The sequence below is a fragment of the Myotis myotis genome, unplaced genomic scaffold (genome assembly GCF_014108235.1).
Source record: "Myotis myotis isolate mMyoMyo1 unplaced genomic scaffold, mMyoMyo1.p scaffold_m19_p_15, whole genome shotgun sequence".
Taxonomy (NCBI): domain Eukaryota; kingdom Metazoa; phylum Chordata; class Mammalia; order Chiroptera; family Vespertilionidae; genus Myotis; species Myotis myotis.
In genome coordinates, this window is record NW_023416319.1 from 14966381 (window position 1) to 14986844 (window position 20464).

General features: G+C 43.5%; 2 protein-coding genes across 2 annotated transcripts in view; one reads left to right on the forward strand and one right to left on the reverse strand.

Annotated features, from left to right (window-relative positions):
• Nucleotides 1-102: 102 nt before the first annotated feature.
• On the reverse strand, nt 103-13443 carry GSTO1 (glutathione S-transferase omega 1). Its single transcript, XM_036336065.1, has 6 exons — nt 13199-13443; nt 12898-13006; nt 9877-10099; nt 3319-3417; nt 1433-1539; nt 103-334 (listed from the first exon to the last, which is right to left on the reverse strand). Exons 1-6 carry the CDS (start codon nt 13230-13232, stop codon nt 181-183), a joined length of 726 nt encoding a protein of 241 aa, XP_036191958.1. The 5' UTR covers nt 13233-13443; the 3' UTR covers nt 103-180.
• A 3874-nt stretch (nt 13444-17317) lies between these two features.
• The window catches only part of CFAP43 (cilia and flagella associated protein 43), an 89037-nt gene continuing 85890 nt past the window's right edge, over nt 17318-20464 (forward strand). The window contains exons 1-2 of the mRNA XM_036336067.1: nt 17318-17499; nt 19407-19660. Of these exons, the coding sequence (XP_036191960.1) occupies nt 17438-17499; nt 19407-19660 (316 nt within the window). The 5' untranslated portion in view covers nt 17318-17437. The remainder of the gene's footprint in view (nt 17500-19406; nt 19661-20464) is intronic.

Consider the following 20464-nt stretch of genomic DNA (forward strand, 5'->3'; position numbering starts at 1 on the left):
GAAACGTGTTTACATTTCTGCAGGAAGGCCTTAAGGAAACCCCAGCGCTGGGCCATGATGTCAACTCAAAGAAGGTGATCCAAAGAAACATGAGAGCACTTGTTAAGGTAAAAGCATGCTTTTATTCCTATTGGTGAAGGAAAGTATCAGATATATTTTCATTGTTGACTTCTGCCCCCATCAGAGCCCGTAGTCACAGGCCTCCAAGCTGTTCTGCAAGTAGAGATTTAAGAAACCTTGAAAGGTTTTCACGTCAGTGAGGAGAGCTGATACTGTGGGATCTTTCCTCATGGCTGCCATCCAGAGCTTAAGTTTTGGAGTGTGGTCTATACACCTGTGGGAGACGGAAAGAATGAAGGTGTGAGCTGGACGAAAGAAGAAGGCATTGCAAAGTCGATATATCATCATCAGCACTCTGCAGTTTCACTTTGTTCTCCTCTAACCTTTTAAAGTAGTTCTTTAAAATGTACATAATCATAGAATAAGGCATGCCTCCTTTTGTTGAGCTTCTCAGACGTTGCTTTTTTTACAAACTGAAGGTTTGTGGCAACAAACCTGCATTGAGCAAGTCTATTGGCACAATTCTCCCAAGAGCATTTGTTTGACTTTGTGTCTCTATGCCACATTTTAGTAATTCTTAGAATATTTCAAACTTTTGCCATTATTTTTATATTTGTTGTGGAGATCTGTGATCACTGATCTTCGGTGTTACTAGGGCAAGACCCCCCACTATATACATATATAAAGAATAACTCTGAATAGCTCTAAGCTCTAAGAGGGGGTAAGCTAAAGTGGCTGCAAAACTTCAAAATATGGAGCTTGCAAACCAGTATGGAATCTTACTGGTAACTGGGAGGTAGCATTGGTCATATAATCCTGCATGACAGCCTTATAAAAGTGTACATCCTTATGGATTTTTTAAAAAGTTTCAATTACAGTTGACATTCAATATTATATTCATTTCAGATGTACAACATAATGGTTAGACATTTATATAACATACAAAGTGATCCCACAATAAGTCTAGTACCCATCTTACGCCATACCTAGGTATTACAACATTACTGTCTATATTCCCTATGCTGTATTTTACATCCCTGTGACTATTTTGTAACTGCCAATTGTATTTCTTAATACCTTCACCTTTCTCACTCAGCTCCTCCTCCCCAAACCTTCCTTATGGATTTTTATTAAGGAGGGAAGGAGTAAATTACTTTTAAAACATTTTACCACATGTCACAGAACCCCTGCCTACTCCCCCTGATGGGAAGCAGTGATGAGTATAGGTATATGACATGCACAAGTCTTCCTCCTGTCTGCCTTTTCCCATTCATAAAAGTTGTATAAAATATTTTTGTTCAGAAAAAGGTCAACATATACTATTCAAATTATCATTATCCTAAATTATGCACAAAATATTAAAATGTCTTACTCATTTAACTCCAGTGCTTCCAGTCGTTCAAACCAGGGCCAGATGAGGTAATCAATCATAGAAAGTGAATTGCCACCAAAGAAGGTTGTCTTCTTATTGGTCAGAACCTGAACATTAAACAGCATAAGAGTACTTCTTATTTGGATATCTAGTAAGATTCATCATCAGAGATGATGCAGGTGAGTTATGTAGAGTGGTGAGACCTGCAGCTTTACCCTAACATATCCAAGTTCACTTTTTGTCTATTTGATCAGTTTAAGCTTTACTATTTGTTAGTTTGGGATGAAACAAAACAATAAACAAAATAAACTGAAAAGTGGAGAAAAATAAAATAAGCAACAGAGTGCAAGATCTTCGGAATATAACATAGGACTGGTATTCAGAATATAGAAAGAACTCCTGGGAATCAAGAAAAAAGGCAAACCACCTATTTAAAAAATTGGGCAAGACTTACACTTCACAATTAAAGGATGTCCAAATGGCCAATAACCATTTGAAAAGGTAGTCAACTACATTAGTTATCAGGGAAATGAGAATTAGAACCAAAATGTAATACCACTATACATCCATCAGAATGGCTAAAATGAACAAGACAAAGTTAGCGAAGGTGTGGAACCACTGGTGATAGGAATGTAAATTGGTACAACCATGTTTTAATAGTACCTACTAAAGCTGAGTGCACGCATACTTTTAACCCGGTCATTCTACTTGGAAATGTGAACATATATTCACCAAAGAATGTTCACTGCAGCACTAACTGTAATAGCCCCAAAGCGGAAATGTTTTCTGCTCCCAAGGGGTAAAAAGGATCTTTTTAAAAACTGTGATACACCCATATGCTGGAACTACAAAAAATAGGAATGACCTACACCCAACATAGATGAACTTCACAAACCTAATACTGTATGAAATAAGCCAGATCCAAAAAAGTGCATATTATTTTAGTCCATTTATATAACAAAACAAAAAAATAGCCAAAACAAATATTCTGTGTTTTGCAATGGGTGCTGATTCTATGGCGATGTTCCCTATGTAAAAATTCATCAAGCTGGACTCTTATGTTTTGGTTACTTCTCTATAATTCTTCAATAAAACAATTTACTTAAAATATACTGGGAAGAGCTAGTTTAACAATTAACTGTTACATAAAATTATTTGAAAACCAAGCATAAACTATGCATTCGAAATTCAAGAAGGTGAATTGGTATTATGGTTTTGTCAAAGGGGGGGAATTCAGAATATTATTTGATTAATCAACATCAAATCAACTTAACCCTTTATAAAACTTCTACAGTTTTTTTCAGGGCCTGTATAACAGTCTGCATTGTAAACTGATTGTTTAAATCTACCTGAAGTATTTGGAATGTCTGAAGGCCCAAAATGGCAGCTCTCCCCCAAAGGAGGTAAAACACATCTGGCTTGGCCAAGTGTCTGTAGGATTCATGGCAAACTCTTGTGGTGGGAAATGTTTATTATATAATACTCAGTAAAATAACACAGGATGGTATCTATGCTCTGATTACATTTATGTTAATCTTTTTTTTTTAATTTATGGACAGGGCCTGGAAGCAGCATGGGAAAAAAAGAAAACAGGTGACACATTATAGAAATATTGGTGAACTTCCTTTTTTCCATGTTATTTTAACATCGATGCAACAAAACATTTTAAAAGCCCATGACAAAATATTTTTAGGTGTTTTGGTTTATATCTTAAAACACACAGCTTATGTCAATCTGTTATAAACTAAAATTTCTTATTTGGTATTATTACTAATTGCTATAAAGTGATGTGGGGAATGAGGATATGAAGAAAAGAGAGTTGAAACAAGTGGGTAGGTGTAGTGTATCATTTACTCTGATAAAAGCCAAAAGGCGCGATTGATTACCTCCTCAAGCTTGCTGAATTCTTGGCGAAATTCTTCTTTCAGGTCAGAGCAGTCTTCCTTATTTTTACTTCTCGTAAACCTTCCTACCAAAGGTGGCACCTAGACAGAGAATAATTGCTTAGTTTATTGGTGGGAGACTAAGTATACCAGCCTCACATAAAACACGATAGAACCCTTATTGTCGCAGTGTCAGAGTGTTCTAGAAACTTCAAGGGTGTACCCATTCCTGTGTTCAGAGAGGTCATATACTGATCTTAAAAATAGTTTTGTGGCCAGAAATGCTATACGAAACAGGATTTTGTAAGTTGCAAATAACAGAACCCACTTTGACAAGTTTGAGCCAAAAAACATCTGTAAAGGACACTGATTGTCTCATTGAATTGTTGGGAGGCTGAACAAACAGGCTCAAAACTAAGCTGGAACATTCCAAAATCATGCCCAAACTGGCCTGTGGGAAGCATCCACTGTGACCTGTGAACTGAAACTACAGAGGTTACAGTGTGTGCCACTGCCAGCAATGACTCTGAGATAACCAAGGCCACTAGCACCAAAGCCGTTTCCGCTCTGGAATGTCTCACAACCAGTACAGCTCCTGGAATCCAGAAGCTCTGCTGCCAGCCACTCTCACCAGCAGCACCAGTGCCTCAGCCCAACCCGTTTCCTCACACTGATCATTTCTGAATTGAACTCTACCATGTGTGTATTTGACAGGGAGAGCCTTGGGCCCAGGCCTTGTCCCCAGCTGCAAAGGGAGCTTGGGAAAGAGAATCTTTCTGCTTTCTAGCTTGGGGAGGACATGAGAAAACTATTCAAAGGGGACGGACTCCCTGAGGCCTGACTGGGGTAGTGTCACACGCTTTAAGGCTCGTGGTGGAGGTGTTTGTGTGTTTTAATCCTTCAGCCTTTGGTATCATCCCATTGCAAAAGACAGAAGCCTACCCATCCCAGTTTAAGTAAACAGGAACTCGTGAAAATCCAGGAGACGCCACTGAAATCCCATCCATGTCAGTACAACTTGCCCTCATTGGAGCTGAAGGTTTGCAGGCAGCCCTTCCATCCATAATTCCTGCCTGGTCTTTCCTCTTTGCTTACCCTTAAATGTCTGCTCCACATTATTTTCCACATACAGTTCCCTTTGCAGTGTTTTTAATTTCCACCTCCCCAAAAATGTATTTTTTATGTGGCTTTGGTTTGTCAAGTCTCTCTCTCTCATATATATATATATATATATATATATATATATATATATATATATATATATATATATCTCCATCCTAAGCTTCCCCATTTTGACTGTCTTAGTCTGTCTCAGTTCCAAGTTTCTAGGAGAGAAAATGACTGAGCTGGGGGTGCAGGTGGGGCCATTTCTGGTCTGCTGAGCTGTGGACAGGATGGTGGGGTCATATGGCACCTTGGATCACCTCTTTCCAGAATATGAGTAGAAAAGTAATAGTGGGCATCTCCAGCTGTTAGCTCATTTTCTTTCTAAACAGTACGATGATTCTCTTGTCACTGTTTTTCTTTTTTAAATTCTGCAACATCTTCCTTGCAAAGGTCCTATGCCCTGTCCATCATCTTTGACAGCAGCCATCTCTACTATTCTTTCCCCCTCATCCTGCTAAGCCAGACATTTCCTGCCGGGGTCCAACCCCAGCAGGTCCAGGGGTTCCCAAAGGCGTAGACGGAGTCGGCGAAGAAGGAATGACACGGAGACAGTGTTCAGTTGATCAGCAGCCTAGCCAGGATCTCCAGCCAGGATCTCCAGCCAAGTTCTGGTCTGGATCTCCAGAGAGGTTCTGCTTAGGATCTCCAGCCAGGTTCTGTGTCCATGTTCTCTTGCTAGGTTCTCCAGGTTCTCCAGCCAGGTTCTGTAGTCATGTTCCCTCGCTAGGTTCTCCAGCCAGGTTCTGTCCAGGTTCTCCAGCCAGGTTCAGTTACCAGGTTCTAGTCAGGTTCTCTTGCCAGTTTCTGTAGTCAGGTTCAGTCCAGGATCTTTTGCCATGTTCTCTTGCTAAGTTCTGTCTCTAGGTTCTGAGGCCAGTTTCTGTCCAGGAACTTTTGCCATGTTCTCTCCAGCGAAGTTCTTCTGTCTCTAGAGAACGTTCTGTGTAGGTTCTGTGCCTAGGTTCTGTCTCTCCTAGTTCTGTGTCTTGCTGTCTTATTACATCTGTATTTATACCAGTTGATTCAATCCTATCAATCTCTATTACAAAGGTTAAGGCGTTTCTTATCTCCATTCCAGGGAGTAAAGATTATGTAGCTTAAGCGTGATTGTTTATAGTTAAAGTGATTAACTACCCGCCTGGCACTTAGTTAAGGAGTTTTATCCCCTCCCTGACTTCAGGGAAAAATCCCTACCTGGGGAAACAACCTTTCTCAGAGAGGAGACCTTGGTTAAAACACATAGTGCCAAGAAGGTTAGCAAACATTTTAAGAACAGTATGCCATATATGCCAGGTCCCTTGAAACAGCAAAGATGGACCGGCTCCCGGCAAATTCCCCCTTTTTTATTTTTTAAATGCAGGCACTAAAAAGAAAAACCTGAAATGCTCTCTTGTATCCATTTTAAGAGTAGGATTGGCGCTTTCCGCTATTACCTGAGTCCTGATCTATCACCCCAGGGAGAACTTGCCAATCCTGCACTTTCCCGGGGTGGAAAGGCTGCAGTGGGGTTAAGGATAAGGCTCCTTGGTCCTACCTTCTCCCATGCCTCTACATTTACCTTTCGGGCACCTTTCCTTCCTCAGAAAAGCATGGACGTATTTCTTGTATAAAATGTTCCATCTGACTGGGAGTAACCTTAATTCCTCTGCTAGCAAGCATATGTGTTAAAAGATCAATACAGAGTCTTTTTTCTTTGGACTCAGTATGGCACATCTTCTCAATCTAAGTTCTGTACTATCCACCTTCTTACCCTATTTATCCTCTATAGGGGGGTCTGCAGTACCCTGGTGGAGTCCTATCCGTCCCGAGTGTGGGGTTCTCAATGGGGGGGTGGGGGGGCTTACCTAGGGGAATCCTGTTCCAGGGGTTCCCAAAGGTGTGGACGGAGTCGGCAAAGACTATCCACCCTCTTCCTACGGTGGAGTCCTATCCATCCCGAGAGTGGGGCTTACTTAGGGGTCCCTGTTCGGGCGCCAGATGCCGGGGTCCAACCCCAGCAGGTCCAGGGGTTCCCAAAGGCGTAGACGGAGTCGGCGAAGAAGGAATGACACGGAGACAGTGTTCAGTTGATCAGCAGCCTAGCCAGGATCTCCAGCCAGGATCTCCAGCCAAGTTCTGGTCTGGATCTCCAGAGAGGTTCTGCTTAGGATCTCCAGCCAGGTTCTGTGTCCATGTTCTCTTGCTAGGTTCTCCAGGTTCTCCAGCCAGGTTCTGTAGTCATGTTCCCTCGCTAGGTTCTCCAGCCAGGTTCTGTCCAGGTTCTCCAGCCAGGTTCAGTTACCAGGTTCTAGTCAGGTTCTCTTGCCAGTTTCTGTAGTCAGGTTCAGTCCAGGATCTTTTGCCATGTTCTCTTGCTAAGTTCTGTCTCTAGGTTCTGAGGCCAGTTTCTGTCCAGGAACTTTTGCCATGTTCTCTCCAGTGAAGTTCTTCTGTCTCTAGAGAACGTTCTGTGTAGGTTCTGTGCCTAGGTTCTGTCTCTCCTAGTTCTGTGTCTTGCTGTCTTATTACATTTGTATTTATACCAGTTGATTCAATCCTATCAATCTCTATTACAAAGGTTAAGGCGTTTCTTATCTCCATTCCAGGGAGTAAAGATTATGTAGCTTAAGCGTGATTGTTTATAGTTAAAGTGATTAACTACCCGCCTGGCACTTAGTTAAGGAGTTTTATCCCCTCCCTGACTTCAGGGAAAAATCCCTACCTGGGGAAACAACCTTTCTCAGAGAGGAGACCTTGGTTAAAACACATAGTGCCAAGAAGGTTAGCAAACATTTTAAGAACAGTATGCCATATATGCCAGGTCCCTTGAAACAGCAAAGATGGACCGGCTCCCGGCAAATTCCCCCTTTTTTATTTTTTAAATGCAGGCACTAAAAAGAAAAACCTGAAATGCTCTCTTGTATCCATTTTAAGAGTAGGATTGGCGCTTTCCGCTATTACCTGAGTCCTGATCTATCACCCCAGGGAGAACTTGCCAATCCTGCACTTTCCCGGGGTGGAAAGGCTGCAGTGGGGTTAAGGATAAGGCTCCTTGGTCCTACCTTCTCCCATGCCTCTACATTTACCTTTCGGGCACCTTTCCTTCCTCAGAAAAGCATGGACGTATTTCTTGTATAAAATGTTCCATCTGACTGGGAGTAACCTTAATTCCTCTGCTAGCAAGCATATGTGTTAAAAGATCAATACAGAGTCTTTTTTCTTTGGACTCAGTATGGCACATCTTCTCAATCTAAGTTCTGTACTATCCACCTTCTTACCCTATTTATCCTCTATAGGGGGGTCTGCAGTACCCTGGTGGAGTCCTATCCGTCCCGAGTGTGGGGTTCTCAATGGGGGGGTGGGGGGGCTTACCTAGGGGAATCCTGTTCCAGGGGTTCCCAAAGGTGTGGACGGAGTCGGCAAAGACTATCCACCCTCTTCCTACGGTGGAGTCCTATCCATCCCGAGAGTGGGGCTTACTTAGGGGTCCCTGTTCGGGCGCCAGATGCCGGGGTCCAACCCCAGCAGGTCCAGGGGTTCCCAAAGGCGTAGACGGAGTCGGCGAAGAAGGAATGACACGGAGACAGTGTTCAGTTGATCAGCAGCCTAGCCAGGATCTCCAGCCAGGATCTCCAGCCAAGTTCTGGTCTGGATCTCCAGAGAGGTTCTGCTTAGGATCTCCAGCCAGGTTCTGTGTCCATGTTCTCTTGCTAGGTTCTCCAGGTTCTCCAGCCAGGTTCTGTAGTCATGTTCCCTCGCTAGGTTCTCCAGCCAGGTTCTGTCCAGGTTCTCCAGCCAGGTTCAGTTACCAGGTTCTAGTCAGGTTCTCTTGCCAGTTTCTGTAGTCAGGTTCAGTCCAGGATCTTTTGCCATGTTCTCTTGCTAAGTTCTGTCTCTAGGTTCTGAGGCCAGTTTCTGTCCAGGAACTTTTGCCATGTTCTCTCCAGTGAAGTTCTTCTGTCTCTAGAGAACGTTCTGTGTAGGTTCTGTGCCTAGGTTCTGTCTCTCCTAGTTCTGTGTCTTGCTGTCTTATTACATCTGTATTTATACCAGTTGATTCAATCCTATCAATCTCTATTACAAAGGTTAAGGCGTTTCTTATCTCCATTCCAGGGAGTAAAGATTATGTAGCTTAAGCGTGATTGTTTATAGTTAAAGTGATTAACTACCCGCCTGGCACTTAGTTAAGGAGTTTTATCCCCTCCCTGACTTCAGGGAAAAATCCCTACCTGGGGAAACAACCTTTCTCAGAGAGGAGACCTTGGTTAAAACACATAGTGCCAAGAAGGTTAGCAAACATTTTAAGAACAGTATGCCATATATGCCAGGTCCCTTGAAACAGCAAAGATGGACCGGCTCCCGGCAATTTCCCTCTCCCATCCCCATCGGCTGCCCTTTGCACTGTCTCCTTAAACAATATGTCTTCCCTATAAGTCCCATTTTTGCAGTATTTCTTTAACCATTTCATTCTCTAGAGAAGATATTTCTGTGCATGCTGATATACATTGACACGGTAACAGAATTATAGAGACATAAACCTGATGTTGCTATTCTTGTATTATAGAGACATAACCTGACGTTGCTATTCTTGTTGTCTACTATTGGTCATGTCTTTGTGAATACTAACTGCTTGAACTAATCTACAACACTGATAAGTTACAGTTCTTCTACAGGAATGCCATTTACTCAGTCAGCTGAGAGTTATTGCCAGCACAGAATACAAGCTCACTGCTAGACACTGGCTAGAACAAGAACTAACACTGAGATTTACCATGTGTCGGACTCTGCTCCTCATGTTTTAGATTAACTGATTTTATCTATAAGGAAGACATAATTACACTCATTGAACAAATAATGACCTGAGACACAGAGGTAAAGCAATAAGTAACTTAGCAAGTTAAACAACTTGGAAGGGGCAGAGCTGGTCACAAACCTAGGCAGTGAGTCAACAGTAATGGGAACACTGCCCTCACCCTCAAGGAGCTCACACCCTGGTACAACTCACAGGCTTAAGGCAGACAGTCACCAACAGGGCAATGTTAGTACTTGTGGGAACACAGAGCTGGGCACTCACACGGTCTGGACAAGCTTCTGGAAGGTAGCGGTATCTGAGCAGATACATGAAAGAGGATTTGGAGAAAACTAGGCAAAGTGAGAAGGGAGAAGGGTCTTCCAGCAGGAGTTGATAAGGTGGTGAGTTTGGGAAACTGAAACATTCAGTATGGCCGGAATGTAGTGTGTCAGCAGAGGGATAACTTTGTAGAGGTAAACAGGAACCGATCAAGAAAGGGCTTGCAAAGAGTATAGTCCTGTTTTGTTTTCCTTTCCAAAATTACTGAACCATACATGACCACTGATGTAGCTTAAAAAAACAAAGGTTTTTCAAATAGGAACTGAGATTTCTTACTTACACACCTTAGAAAATAACTCAAAGACCATCTTTTGGCACGCTTTCTCATAGGGGTCAGCTGGCAACAGCTTCTTCTCTGGATATGCTTCATCCAGGTACTCACAAGTGATGGCAGATTCGCAGATCAGATGACCCTGGCTGTTTTCCAGAACTGGCACCAGACCAGCTGGATTCTTCTTAAAGAACCACTCAGGTTTATTTTTCAGGTTGATGTTGACGACTTCGTGCCTGAAAGACACATAAAAGACAATGAAGAGAATGAAACATTTTTGTACTTCTGATCACTGGCCCTCACTGGCCCTACCATCCTCTTAGCTGATCAGACCCCAAATTTAGGAGTCCACTCAGCCTTGATTCCTTTCCCCTTGCCCCCCTTCCTCAAATCAAATGCTCAGCTAGACCTCCAAATCAAATCATATTGACTTTATTCACTTCTCAGCTTTATCATGGCTACGTCGTCCAAAACACCATCTGCCACCTGGACCTCTACAACAGTCCCCCACCAGCCTCTAAGCTTCCATGTGGCCTCACTACACTCCATCTGCACACATGGCCAGGTGGAGCTTTGACAAAATTAGATCAGGTCACTCTCCTGCTTACAACCTTCCAACTGCTACTCATTACAAAGAGGACAAACCCTAAATACTTTCTATGACATGTAGGGCACATTTGATCTGGTCCCTGCTTACTTGTCACACCTGTTTCCTACGACTTTCTTTGGTCATTTCGATCTGGCCCCATCGGCCTTTCTTTTTATATTCCTTGAATTTGCCAAACATGTTCCCATCTTAGAGCATTTGCACTTACTGGTCCTCTGCCTTCTCTGCCTGTCTTCCCAGGTCAAACACCAAATGTGCAGAGAGCCCTCCCTGACCACCCATTCTGAAGCTGCTGAGAGCCTCCATTCCATGATCATCTTGTTTTACTTTCTTTATTAAACTGATATGTATCTGAAATTACTTTGGTCACTTATTTACCCATTATGTCAATTATCTAGAATGTAAGCTCCATGAAAGCAAGGATCTTATATATCTTGTTCATATTAATATATATATATATACACCAACATCTTTTTGTTGTTGTTAATCCTCATCCGAGGATATTTTTCCATTGATTTTTTTTTTTTAGAGAGAGTTGAAGGGAGGTGGAGAGACACAGAGAGAAAGATCAGTGTGAGAGAGACACATCGATTGGTTGTCCGCTGCACATGCCCCAATCAGGGCCTGGGTCAAGCCTGCAACTGAGGTATGTACCCTTGATGAGCATTGAACCTGGAACCCTTCAGTCCTTGGGCTGATGCTCTATCCTCTGAGCCAACCCAACTAGGGCCACACCAACACCTTTGTAGAACAGCATTTAGTTTAAGGGTTTAAATATGTAATCACCCATGGAAACAACGGACTATTCAGATGAAACACGTCAGTGTGTATTAAAAGGTCCATGTGCTGAAATAACGTTGGACACTCAGATATGAGCTACTGCAAGAAAAATAAGGCCCTTTGCCAAGGAATTATCAACACTTCTGAAATTGTATAGTATAAAAACAAAAGGTAGATCCTAGGCTTTTGTAATAAAGAAGGTTCTCAGAACACACGGATTAGGTGGTAACTTGGCATCATGAGTCAACAAGTCACAAGTTGAAAGATGCACCTTTTAAAGAAAACCATGTTTTGTTAGGTTATACCATGTGGTAAAAATCTAGTACCTCTCTGATGAATCTCCTGGGTCTCAAAACTGACCCATGAATGTAGCTGACCTCTGTTGTTTGCAGTATCTGGCAGCTGTCACCACTCTTAACACCCCCCGCCCCTCCCCCACACACTATTATGCTAAAATCATTTCAATTTTCCTTTGGAAAATGCCCAGTAAGTAAGGTAGGGTTGTTTTCAACCTGGATTTACAGAAGGGCACATAACCCAGGATTTGGTGCCCCGAATTCAGCTGCATCTTGCTCTTGGACTTTTCAATTATGTGAGTATGATATATGCCTTTTTTCAGTCCAATTTGGATCAGAGTTCTCTTACTTGCAATAAAAGAATTCTGACTAATACAGAAAATAGTATAATATTTTGATAAAAATACAGTGTTTTGAATAAATGTTACTAAATGTTGAATATTTGGCTATGTGTTCAGAATCAGTTTCATCCAAATAAGATGCCAATCTTAGTGAAGTGAGGGCTAATCCATAAATAATTTGGTGTGGTTTTTTTTTTCTGTAGAATGCATCTTAAATTTCTTTTAGGGAAAGGAATTGCTGCCTAATCCTCCCTCCTAGAAGACTAAAATTCATTAATAAATCTTAAGCACATACATGGAAAATTTCTTAAGAATGGGGGCTACATTTTAAACTTCCACATCATAGGTACCTAATGTCTGTTCCACAGATTCCAAAGGTCATTGGAAGAGGGTAGTTCCAATGGATCTTTGGTGTTGCCAGAGAGAAGTCAAATGACACTGCATGATTCCTGAGGCTAACTCCTATGCCGGAACCAGGCCAGTTCCAATGAGGCTTTGCAAAAGACCCAGCCTACAGGAATAGGTACAGCACAGTTAACTGTGCACCCTGCCAGGAGAGTGAAGGTCTGAACTCTGTGCTGGGGCTCATTATCGGCTATTTAGTAAGGAACGATACACTCAGAATAACAGCCAACAATATCAGATAAGCTGGACATGAATGGAGAAGTCGGTGAAAGTGCAACAAGGGCAACTGACCAGGAACCAGGGATCTACCAGAGCTAGAAGAGCCGCTGCCTGTCACCTCCTTAACAGGAGCCCACCTTTCTAGTCCATAAAGCGGTTAGGTTCATCTATGAAGTGTCCTAGACAGCGGGATCTATGGCATTTCCGCCGCCCCCCCGGGAGAGGGCCCATAACTTGCCATGCCCTCCCCAAAAGGCTGAGAATTCTAATTTAATTTGCAGTAAAGGACGCCCCAGGGGCCCCGTCCGAGATTCCCCACCCCCTTCCCGCCCCCAGCCCGCAGCCCCTCCCGCACCGCTCGGGAGCGGCCTCCGCCGGGTTCTCACCTGATTCCCTTGGCCTTCAGGACGAGGCGCGTCCTCTGGGCGAACGGGCAGAACCTCATGCTATAGACGCGGATCAGGCCCTCGGGGACCGGCCCTGGGGGCGCGCTTCCTGCCGGGGACAAGCGGACGCAGTTACGGCCCGGAGACCCGCCGGGACCCCCCAGCCCCCCGCCGCCCCTGGGGCCCGACCCATCCCCTCCTGGAGGAGACCCTCCCGGAGGGTTCGGCTCCGGATCAGCCGCACCGGGACCCGCATCGGGGGTCGCCAAGATCACCGCCTCTCGCGGCGGCCAGGCCTCACCCTTCTCCAGGCTCTTGTCTGACCCTCCGGACATCGTGGCGCAGCGTAGGCTGAGCTCGCAACTTGGATTTGCAGGCGATTCAGGAAGTAGAGGCCGCTCCCTCCTCCTTTTCTCCCTGCCCCTCTCGGCGAAGTGCGAACTGGGGGCGGGCTGCCAGCTCGGCCGGCGCGGCGTTTCCGGGGCGCCTGGAGCGAAGCCGGGCGCAGGGAGCGCGCTGGGCTCTTTCCCACCCTCTGCAGGGGACGCGCCGCCCGCACGCCCACCCCCGGCGCCCCACCCAGGGCCGGCCTTCCGGGTTTTGTGGGGATCGTGCTTAAAACCCTGCACCCCGAGGCTGTGCCTAACTGTACTGTGTTGGCCTAGGGAAGGGATGCGCCCATGTTGAGTTGCGCGCGCGCGCGCGCGCACACACACACACACACACACACACACACACACACACACACACACCTCAGAGTCATTCCTTGACCCTGGACGAAGGTGGTCTGTGGTCTGCCCTCCACCCGGGTCCACACCTGACCCGGCCTCCCATATTCCTCGCCCCTGCTGGCAAGCCCACCTCCTCCATGGCACGGACCTGGTCATAGCTCCCCCTCTGCCCCAAGGCTTCCCCAGCTTCAGGGCCTGTGGCCCGGGCCCAGCACTTACTCACCAAAGGTCCCCGTCCATGGCACAGTGACAGGTCGCCCAGCCACCTGGACAGCCTTTGCCTTTTCCTGTCAGCACCAGCTTCCTACGACTCCTGGGATGGCCCTTATCCCGCCTGTAACTACAGGACACATCCTTTTATTATTTTAAAAATATATTTTATTGATTTTTTTACAGAGAGAAAGGGAGAGGGATAGAGAGTTAGAAACATTGATGAGAAAGAAACATCAATTTAGCTGCCTCCTGCACACTCCTGCTGGGGATGTGCCCGCAACCAAGGTACATGCCCTTGACCGGAATCAAAACTGGGACCCTTCAGTCCACAGGCTCTATCCACTGAGCCAAACCAGTTAGGGCAGGACACATCCTTTTAATTTTAACCCAAAGAAACAGCCCAAATCTAGATCTTACCTCCAATGGTGCTGTTTTCAAAAAATCTATTAAATATTTGAATTTTGAAGCTCGAGTAGGGCTCCGAGTCATGCAGGTGGGCGGAGTAAATTTAGTCCCACTGGTCTGCTCAAACAGCCCCTCTAGTTTAGGGTTTAGAAAAAAGGGATTCCAGTAGAGGACACATGGAAAAGGGTAGTCAATGTCTGACTTGTCTGCCTAGATTTGAGAGCTGGTGACTCCTGTGCTATTTATTTGCAAAGCAGAAAGGGGTGGAGGTGGTGTCTGCTTTTATTTTGATTAGCTCTATTATGGGAGAAACAGAGAGTAGGTGATAGCACACCTACCTCAGAGCCTTCCTGCCTGGATTTGATCCTCACGCTAGACCTGTATTAATTAGTTTGCTATGGTTAGGGTAACAAAGTACCACACTCTGAGTGGCTTAAACAACGGAAATTTATTCTCACAGTTGTGGGAGCTAGAAGTATCAAGGTGAAGGCAGGGTGGGTTCCTTCTGAAGCTTGTGAGAGAGAGTGTGTTCCATGCCCCTCCCCTCGTTTCTGGTGGTTTGCTGGCAATCTTTGGCATTTCTCGGAATGTAGAAGCATTACCCCATCAACGCCTTCATCTTCACATGGCACCCTCCTTATGTGCACACCTGTATCCCAATTCCCCCTCTTAATATTGGGTTAGGGGTCCATTCCACTCCAGTGTGACCTCATCTTAATTGAACTAATTACAACCACAATGAACCTATTTCCAAATAAGATCACATTCTGAGGTCCTGGGAATTAGAGCTTCAGCATAAGAATTTGTGAGTTTGTAATTCAATATATTTTTTTAAAAAGAGTTAGAGGTCCTAGTGATAAGAAATAGTTTTCTACCTTCTAAGTACTATCTGTCTTTCCTGACAATATACACCCACTTAATACAACATTCTTTGACTTTTCAGGAATGTTACTTGAATAATTTTATACTCTTTAATCTATAATAATAAAAGCATAATATACAAATCGACCAAACAGCCGAACAGTAAGACGGCTGTCCAGACGACCTTCCAGATGACCTTCCAGAAGACCTTCCAGATGAAGCTGCGGCTGCGAGGGCCAAGCCTCTTGCACGAATTTCGTGTATCGGGCCTCTAGTATATAATAAATTTATATGTATAAAGTATTTTATAGAGTAAGTTAGGAATATTGAAAGTCACATGAAGTGTTTCACTGTTACTATTTTAATTAATTATATTATATTTAAAATATCTTTTTAAAAATTAGGGGCACTTATCTTGTGAATACGAACGTTACTTTAAAAATTAACATTCCATGACAGTCCATAGTACGGAGAAATAGCTTTCATAAAAGAGATTCCATGGGAATCTGGCTGAATGATTGAGTGAAAGTATTATGGGCCCAGAGTGAGATCAAATGAAAAAGAAAAACTATTATAATCCTCACAATAAGAAGCTATACAGGAATAAATAGTCCATAAAGAAAGGAACTTGAATAGCAAAAAATATATAGGTGAATATTAAAAGTGCATTGAGAGTAGAACGGATAAATAAATTGTGGTGTATTCATATAATGAACAACTATCCAGCAATGAAAACTAATAAACTGTAGCTACAGCTATCAAAATAAATGTATCTCCAAAACATAAGATTGAGTAATAAAAACAATATATATGACTACATATATTAACTTTAAAAAAATGCAAAATGAAACAGCATATTGGTTATGGCACATACATATGGTATGTGGTAGAGTTAAAAAGCAAGAAGCAATAAACAGAATTCAGAAAAGTTCTTACCTCTGGGGGAAGAAAGAGAAAGAAAAAGGTAGGAGGGGGCATGGCATGGGGGGAGTGTTTCCCTGATATTAATTCCATTACATTTCTTAAGCTGCAAGGGCCTCAAGACAATGGTATTCAGGTAGGAAAGAATGAGGTGAGAAAAAATGTCATTTGAAAACCTTCCTATAGAATCTAAGTTTTTACTATATACTATATGAAGGGGGAGGGGGGTGACTTATGGAACAGATTTCTACAAGAACAACAAAAACCCTAACTACTGTTAAAAGGGATGAAGTAGATCTATATATACTGATGCAGAAACATGTTCAAGATATGAAAATGTGGTAAAACAGCATAGAGGAGGTAATTTCACTGGTGAATGCAAATTGCACATCTGCTAAGCAACTATATGAATGAAATGTTGAAGAGAAGGTGGCAAGACAGGAAGGAGGGACTTAAAGAAGGAGGGGGTAGAGTAAAGGAGAAGACTGGAGGGGAGGGAAGGAGAAAGAACCGGAAAGACGGCTTGGAGCAGTGGTTCTCAACCTTCCTAATGCCCCGACCCTTTAGTACAGTTCCTCATGTTGTGGTGACCCCCAATTTCATTGTTACAAATTGAACATAAATAAAGCATAGTGATTAATCACAAAAAACAATATGTAATTATATATGTGTTTTCCGATGGTCTTAGGCGACCCCTGTGAAAGGGTCGTTCGACCCCCAAAGGGGTCGCGACCCACAGGTTGAGAACCGCTGGCTTGGAGGGCTCTGAAAGGGAAGGGAAGAAGTAAGGACAAGCTGTAGACCTTTTGATCAGATTGTTTTCAGAAGCTCTCTGCCAATTTTAAGTAGCGGAGGGTACATCTGAAGGTGTAACATAGCAATGAAAGGCTTGGGGCTCTAGATTTAGACTAGACCTTGCTTTAAAACCCACTCCGTTTTGTAGCCTCAGGCAAGTTACTTTTCTTATCCTCACTTTCCTTATCTGTAAAATGGGGATGATGGGGGACTTGAGGATTAAATGCAATAATGCCTGCATGGAGCTCGGACCGTCTGGCTCGGCCAGCACTCAATATTCATTTCTGCTATTGATATTTATTAATATTGTAATTATTTGTCCTGGCTGGGTGGGGCCACACTCCAGCACTCACTCCGAGAGTCCCGCCCCTCGCTTAGCTTGCCGTCCGCCTACTGGCTGATACACTGCAGAGCTTTCACCAATGCGATCGGCTCTAGAAGGAGAAGGCCGAAGGGGCAGAGCCAATGGGCGCAGGGGTTACGGTCTCCTGGCGACGATGCAAACAGTGGAGGCTGCGCCGGCGGGGCAGCCAGGAGCCGCGGGGCCACCGTTGCAGACCAGAGCCGGGGTCCAGCGTTTGCTGCCCCGAGCCTGGCTTTGAGAAACACGGTCCATGGCGCAACACCGAGAGGAGGGCTCCATCTCCGCCGCCGGCGGCGCGACCCTGTCCGTGAGGTGCGGCACCGCCGTCAGGCGACTGACTTCGGTCTCGCGGAAACTCTTGCTCTGACTTACATCCCTTCCCTGCGCTCTTCTTCCTCCCCATTCTTTTAGACCCGCTGTCCCGGAAACTTTGACCTCTTCTCTTGAAACCCCAACACCTTCCAGCAGACCCCCTCCCAGGGTGAGCTCTTCTCTCCAACCCTAATTCAATGGCCACACCTCCATCTATCTTTCCCCGCCCCACCCCCTTCCATTTTCCCCACCCCTCGCTGGTTGACCTTTTCCCGGCTCAGTATGGCCTTCAGTGGTCCTTTTTCTCCAGACTTTTCGCAAATACCTCCCCATCCCAATGACAACACCCATTTATCCTTGTAGTCTTTGGTGATTTCCCCCCAAATTTAGGGCCGTTCATCCCTTCCTCCGAACTCCTACCAGCGGTTCTCAACCTGTGGGTCGCGACCCCTGTGGCGGTCCAACGACCCTTTCACAGGGGTCGCCTAAGACCATCCTGCATATCAGATATTTACATGACGATTCATAACAGTAGCAACATGACAGTTATGAAGTAGCATCGAAAATAATTTTATGGTTGGGTCACATGAGGAACTGTATTTAAAGGGCCAGAAGGTTGAGAACCACTGTTTGAAAAGCATAAAGATGAAAGTGGTATTTCTTTCCTTCCGCATTCTAGAGCAGCGATTTTCAACCTTTATCATCTCGTGGGATATAAACTAATTACTAAAATTCTGTAACACACCAAAAAAATATATCTTTTGCTGATTTGACAAAAAACAAAGGTTTCGTTTTGATTCACTCAGACCGGACAGCTATTGTGTTGGCTGTTGTCATGTTGTTGTTTTTTTAATTTGGCAATCTAAGGGAAAAGAGGTTAGTGCCCTGATTAAACAATCAGGTATTGATCGCATGGTTTTTGTTTTCTCGAATTTATTGGGGTGACAATGGTTAAAATTCAGCAGGTTTTAGGTGAATTCACATCGCATCATCTATACACTGTATTGTGTATTCACCAAGGTATTGCATGTTTCCACTGTGGCACAATAGTTGAAAATTACTATTCTGAAGTGTTACTTGCAGTCTGTTCCACACAGCATACTCCCCTGGTCCTGGCTCTTCTCTCCAATCTCTTGAAGTTTCTTACCAACCTAGTGTCCTTCTCTTACCTCCTCCACCACCTATCTTTAAGCATCTCCTTAATATTTAAATAATACTGGAATCTCCCCTCATCTCAGACTCTCCTTACTTTCTAGCATATACCCACCACACATTCCTTCCTTTAAAAGTATGTTCCTTTTGTGTTCTAACCTTTCATTCATGTTGGCTTAATTCCTTTATTTTCTATATCTGTATTTTTAGACCTATGATATGGCTACACATGCTTCACTTTTGTAAAGAAAAACGTTTCCTACTCCACTCACAATCACAAAGCAGACTGCCCTATTCAAAGTTGTTTTTTAAAGATTATCTTTTAAATCAAAGCTATTTATAAAAGGCCCAGGATACAACCTGTTTTCTATTAGAATCAAGGGTGTGTGTGTTTTTTTCTCTTTCTCGCTGTTTTCACTTTTTTTTTTTTTCCAAGTATACAAGGCCCCAGAAATCCTTCTGAGACTTCCTCAGGTTTGGTCAAAGGATTTGCTTCACTGAAAAAGTTCTCTGAAGAAGGCTCTTGAAACCCGTGGAACTTTTAGTCTACATTTAAATTTCTCTCCCACTTGGACTCAAACTGGCCTCACAGACGGTCTAAGTGTTCTTTCATATTAGATATTGTTTTAGGCAGAAAGGGGGTGAAAATAGTATAGATGTGTTTCAGAGATTTTGATGACCTTTTGTTTGCTTTGTCAAAAACAGAAAGTGTTTGGAATGTGTTATATTGATGGTGATATATCTTTTCCCTAAAGATGGGTGCAAGGATTCCCTAAGCAGAATATTCATTTTGTCAACGACAGCACCATTTGCTACTCCAGTGGCAATTTCGTAATATTTATTAATATCGAAACCAAGAAAAAAACTGTACTCCAGTGTATGAATGGAATTGTGGGCGTCGTGGCAACTAACATTCCTTATGAAGTTGTGGCTTTTTCTGACCGGAAGCTAAAACCTCTCATCTACATATACAACTTTCCTGGATTGACCAGAAGGACCAAATTAAAAGGTATCCCACAAAACCCTCCCTCTGCCATAACTGAAGGATTTTGTCATAAGATGTAACCAAACCTAGTTCTGATAAATGAAAACTGTTTTGGAAGGTGTTTTTTTTTGTAATACACATTTTTAAAGAAGGAATGAGGCTTGATCACAAAGGATTTAATTAATTGGACTAGAGCAGCGGTTCTCAACCTGTGGGTCGCGACCCCTTTGGGGGTCGAACGACCCTTTCACAGGGGTCGCCTAAGACCACCAGAAAACACATATATAATTACATATTGTTTTTGTGATTAATCACTATGCTTTAATTATGTTCAGTTTGTAACAATGAAAATACATCCTGCATATCAGATATTTACATTACGATTCATAACAGTAGCAAAATTACAGTTATGAAGTAGCAACGAAAATAATTTTATGGTTGGGGGTCACCACAACATGAGGAACTGTATTAAGGGTCGCGGCATTAGGAAGGTTGAGAACCACTGAGCTAGAGCCTTGCTACTCACAGTGTGGTCTGCTTACCTTCAACATTGTCATCACCTAGGGTACTTGTCATAAATGCAGAAACTGCTCCCATCCCAGACTTACTGAATTAGAATCTGCATTTTAACAACATTCCCCAGGTGATTCATATGCACATTATGCTTGAGAAGCACTGAGCTAAAGGACTCATTTACACCACTAAATGCATTTTGAAAAAACCTTTTTCAGAACAGTTTTTTTCTTTTCTGGTAGTTTATTGAAAATCCAGGTGAATTGATGTATTAAAGATAAGTCTCTGAGCCTCAATTTTCTTTTCTGTGAAATG

Excerpts from the sequence above, each read along its gene's own strand:
- GSTO1 (XM_036336065.1), bottom strand. The coding sequence starts at position 13,232 with ATGTCCGGAGGGTCAGACAAGAGCCTGGAGAAGG. Across the intron at positions 13,007-13,198 it reads AGACAAGAGCCTGGAGAAGG|GAAGCGCGCCCCCAGGGCCG; the intron begins GTGAGGCCTGGC and ends TGTCCCCGGCAG. Across the intron at positions 335-1,432 it reads GAAGCACTGGAGTTAAATGA|GTGTATAGACCACACTCCAA; the intron begins GTAAGACATTTT and ends CGTCTCCCACAG.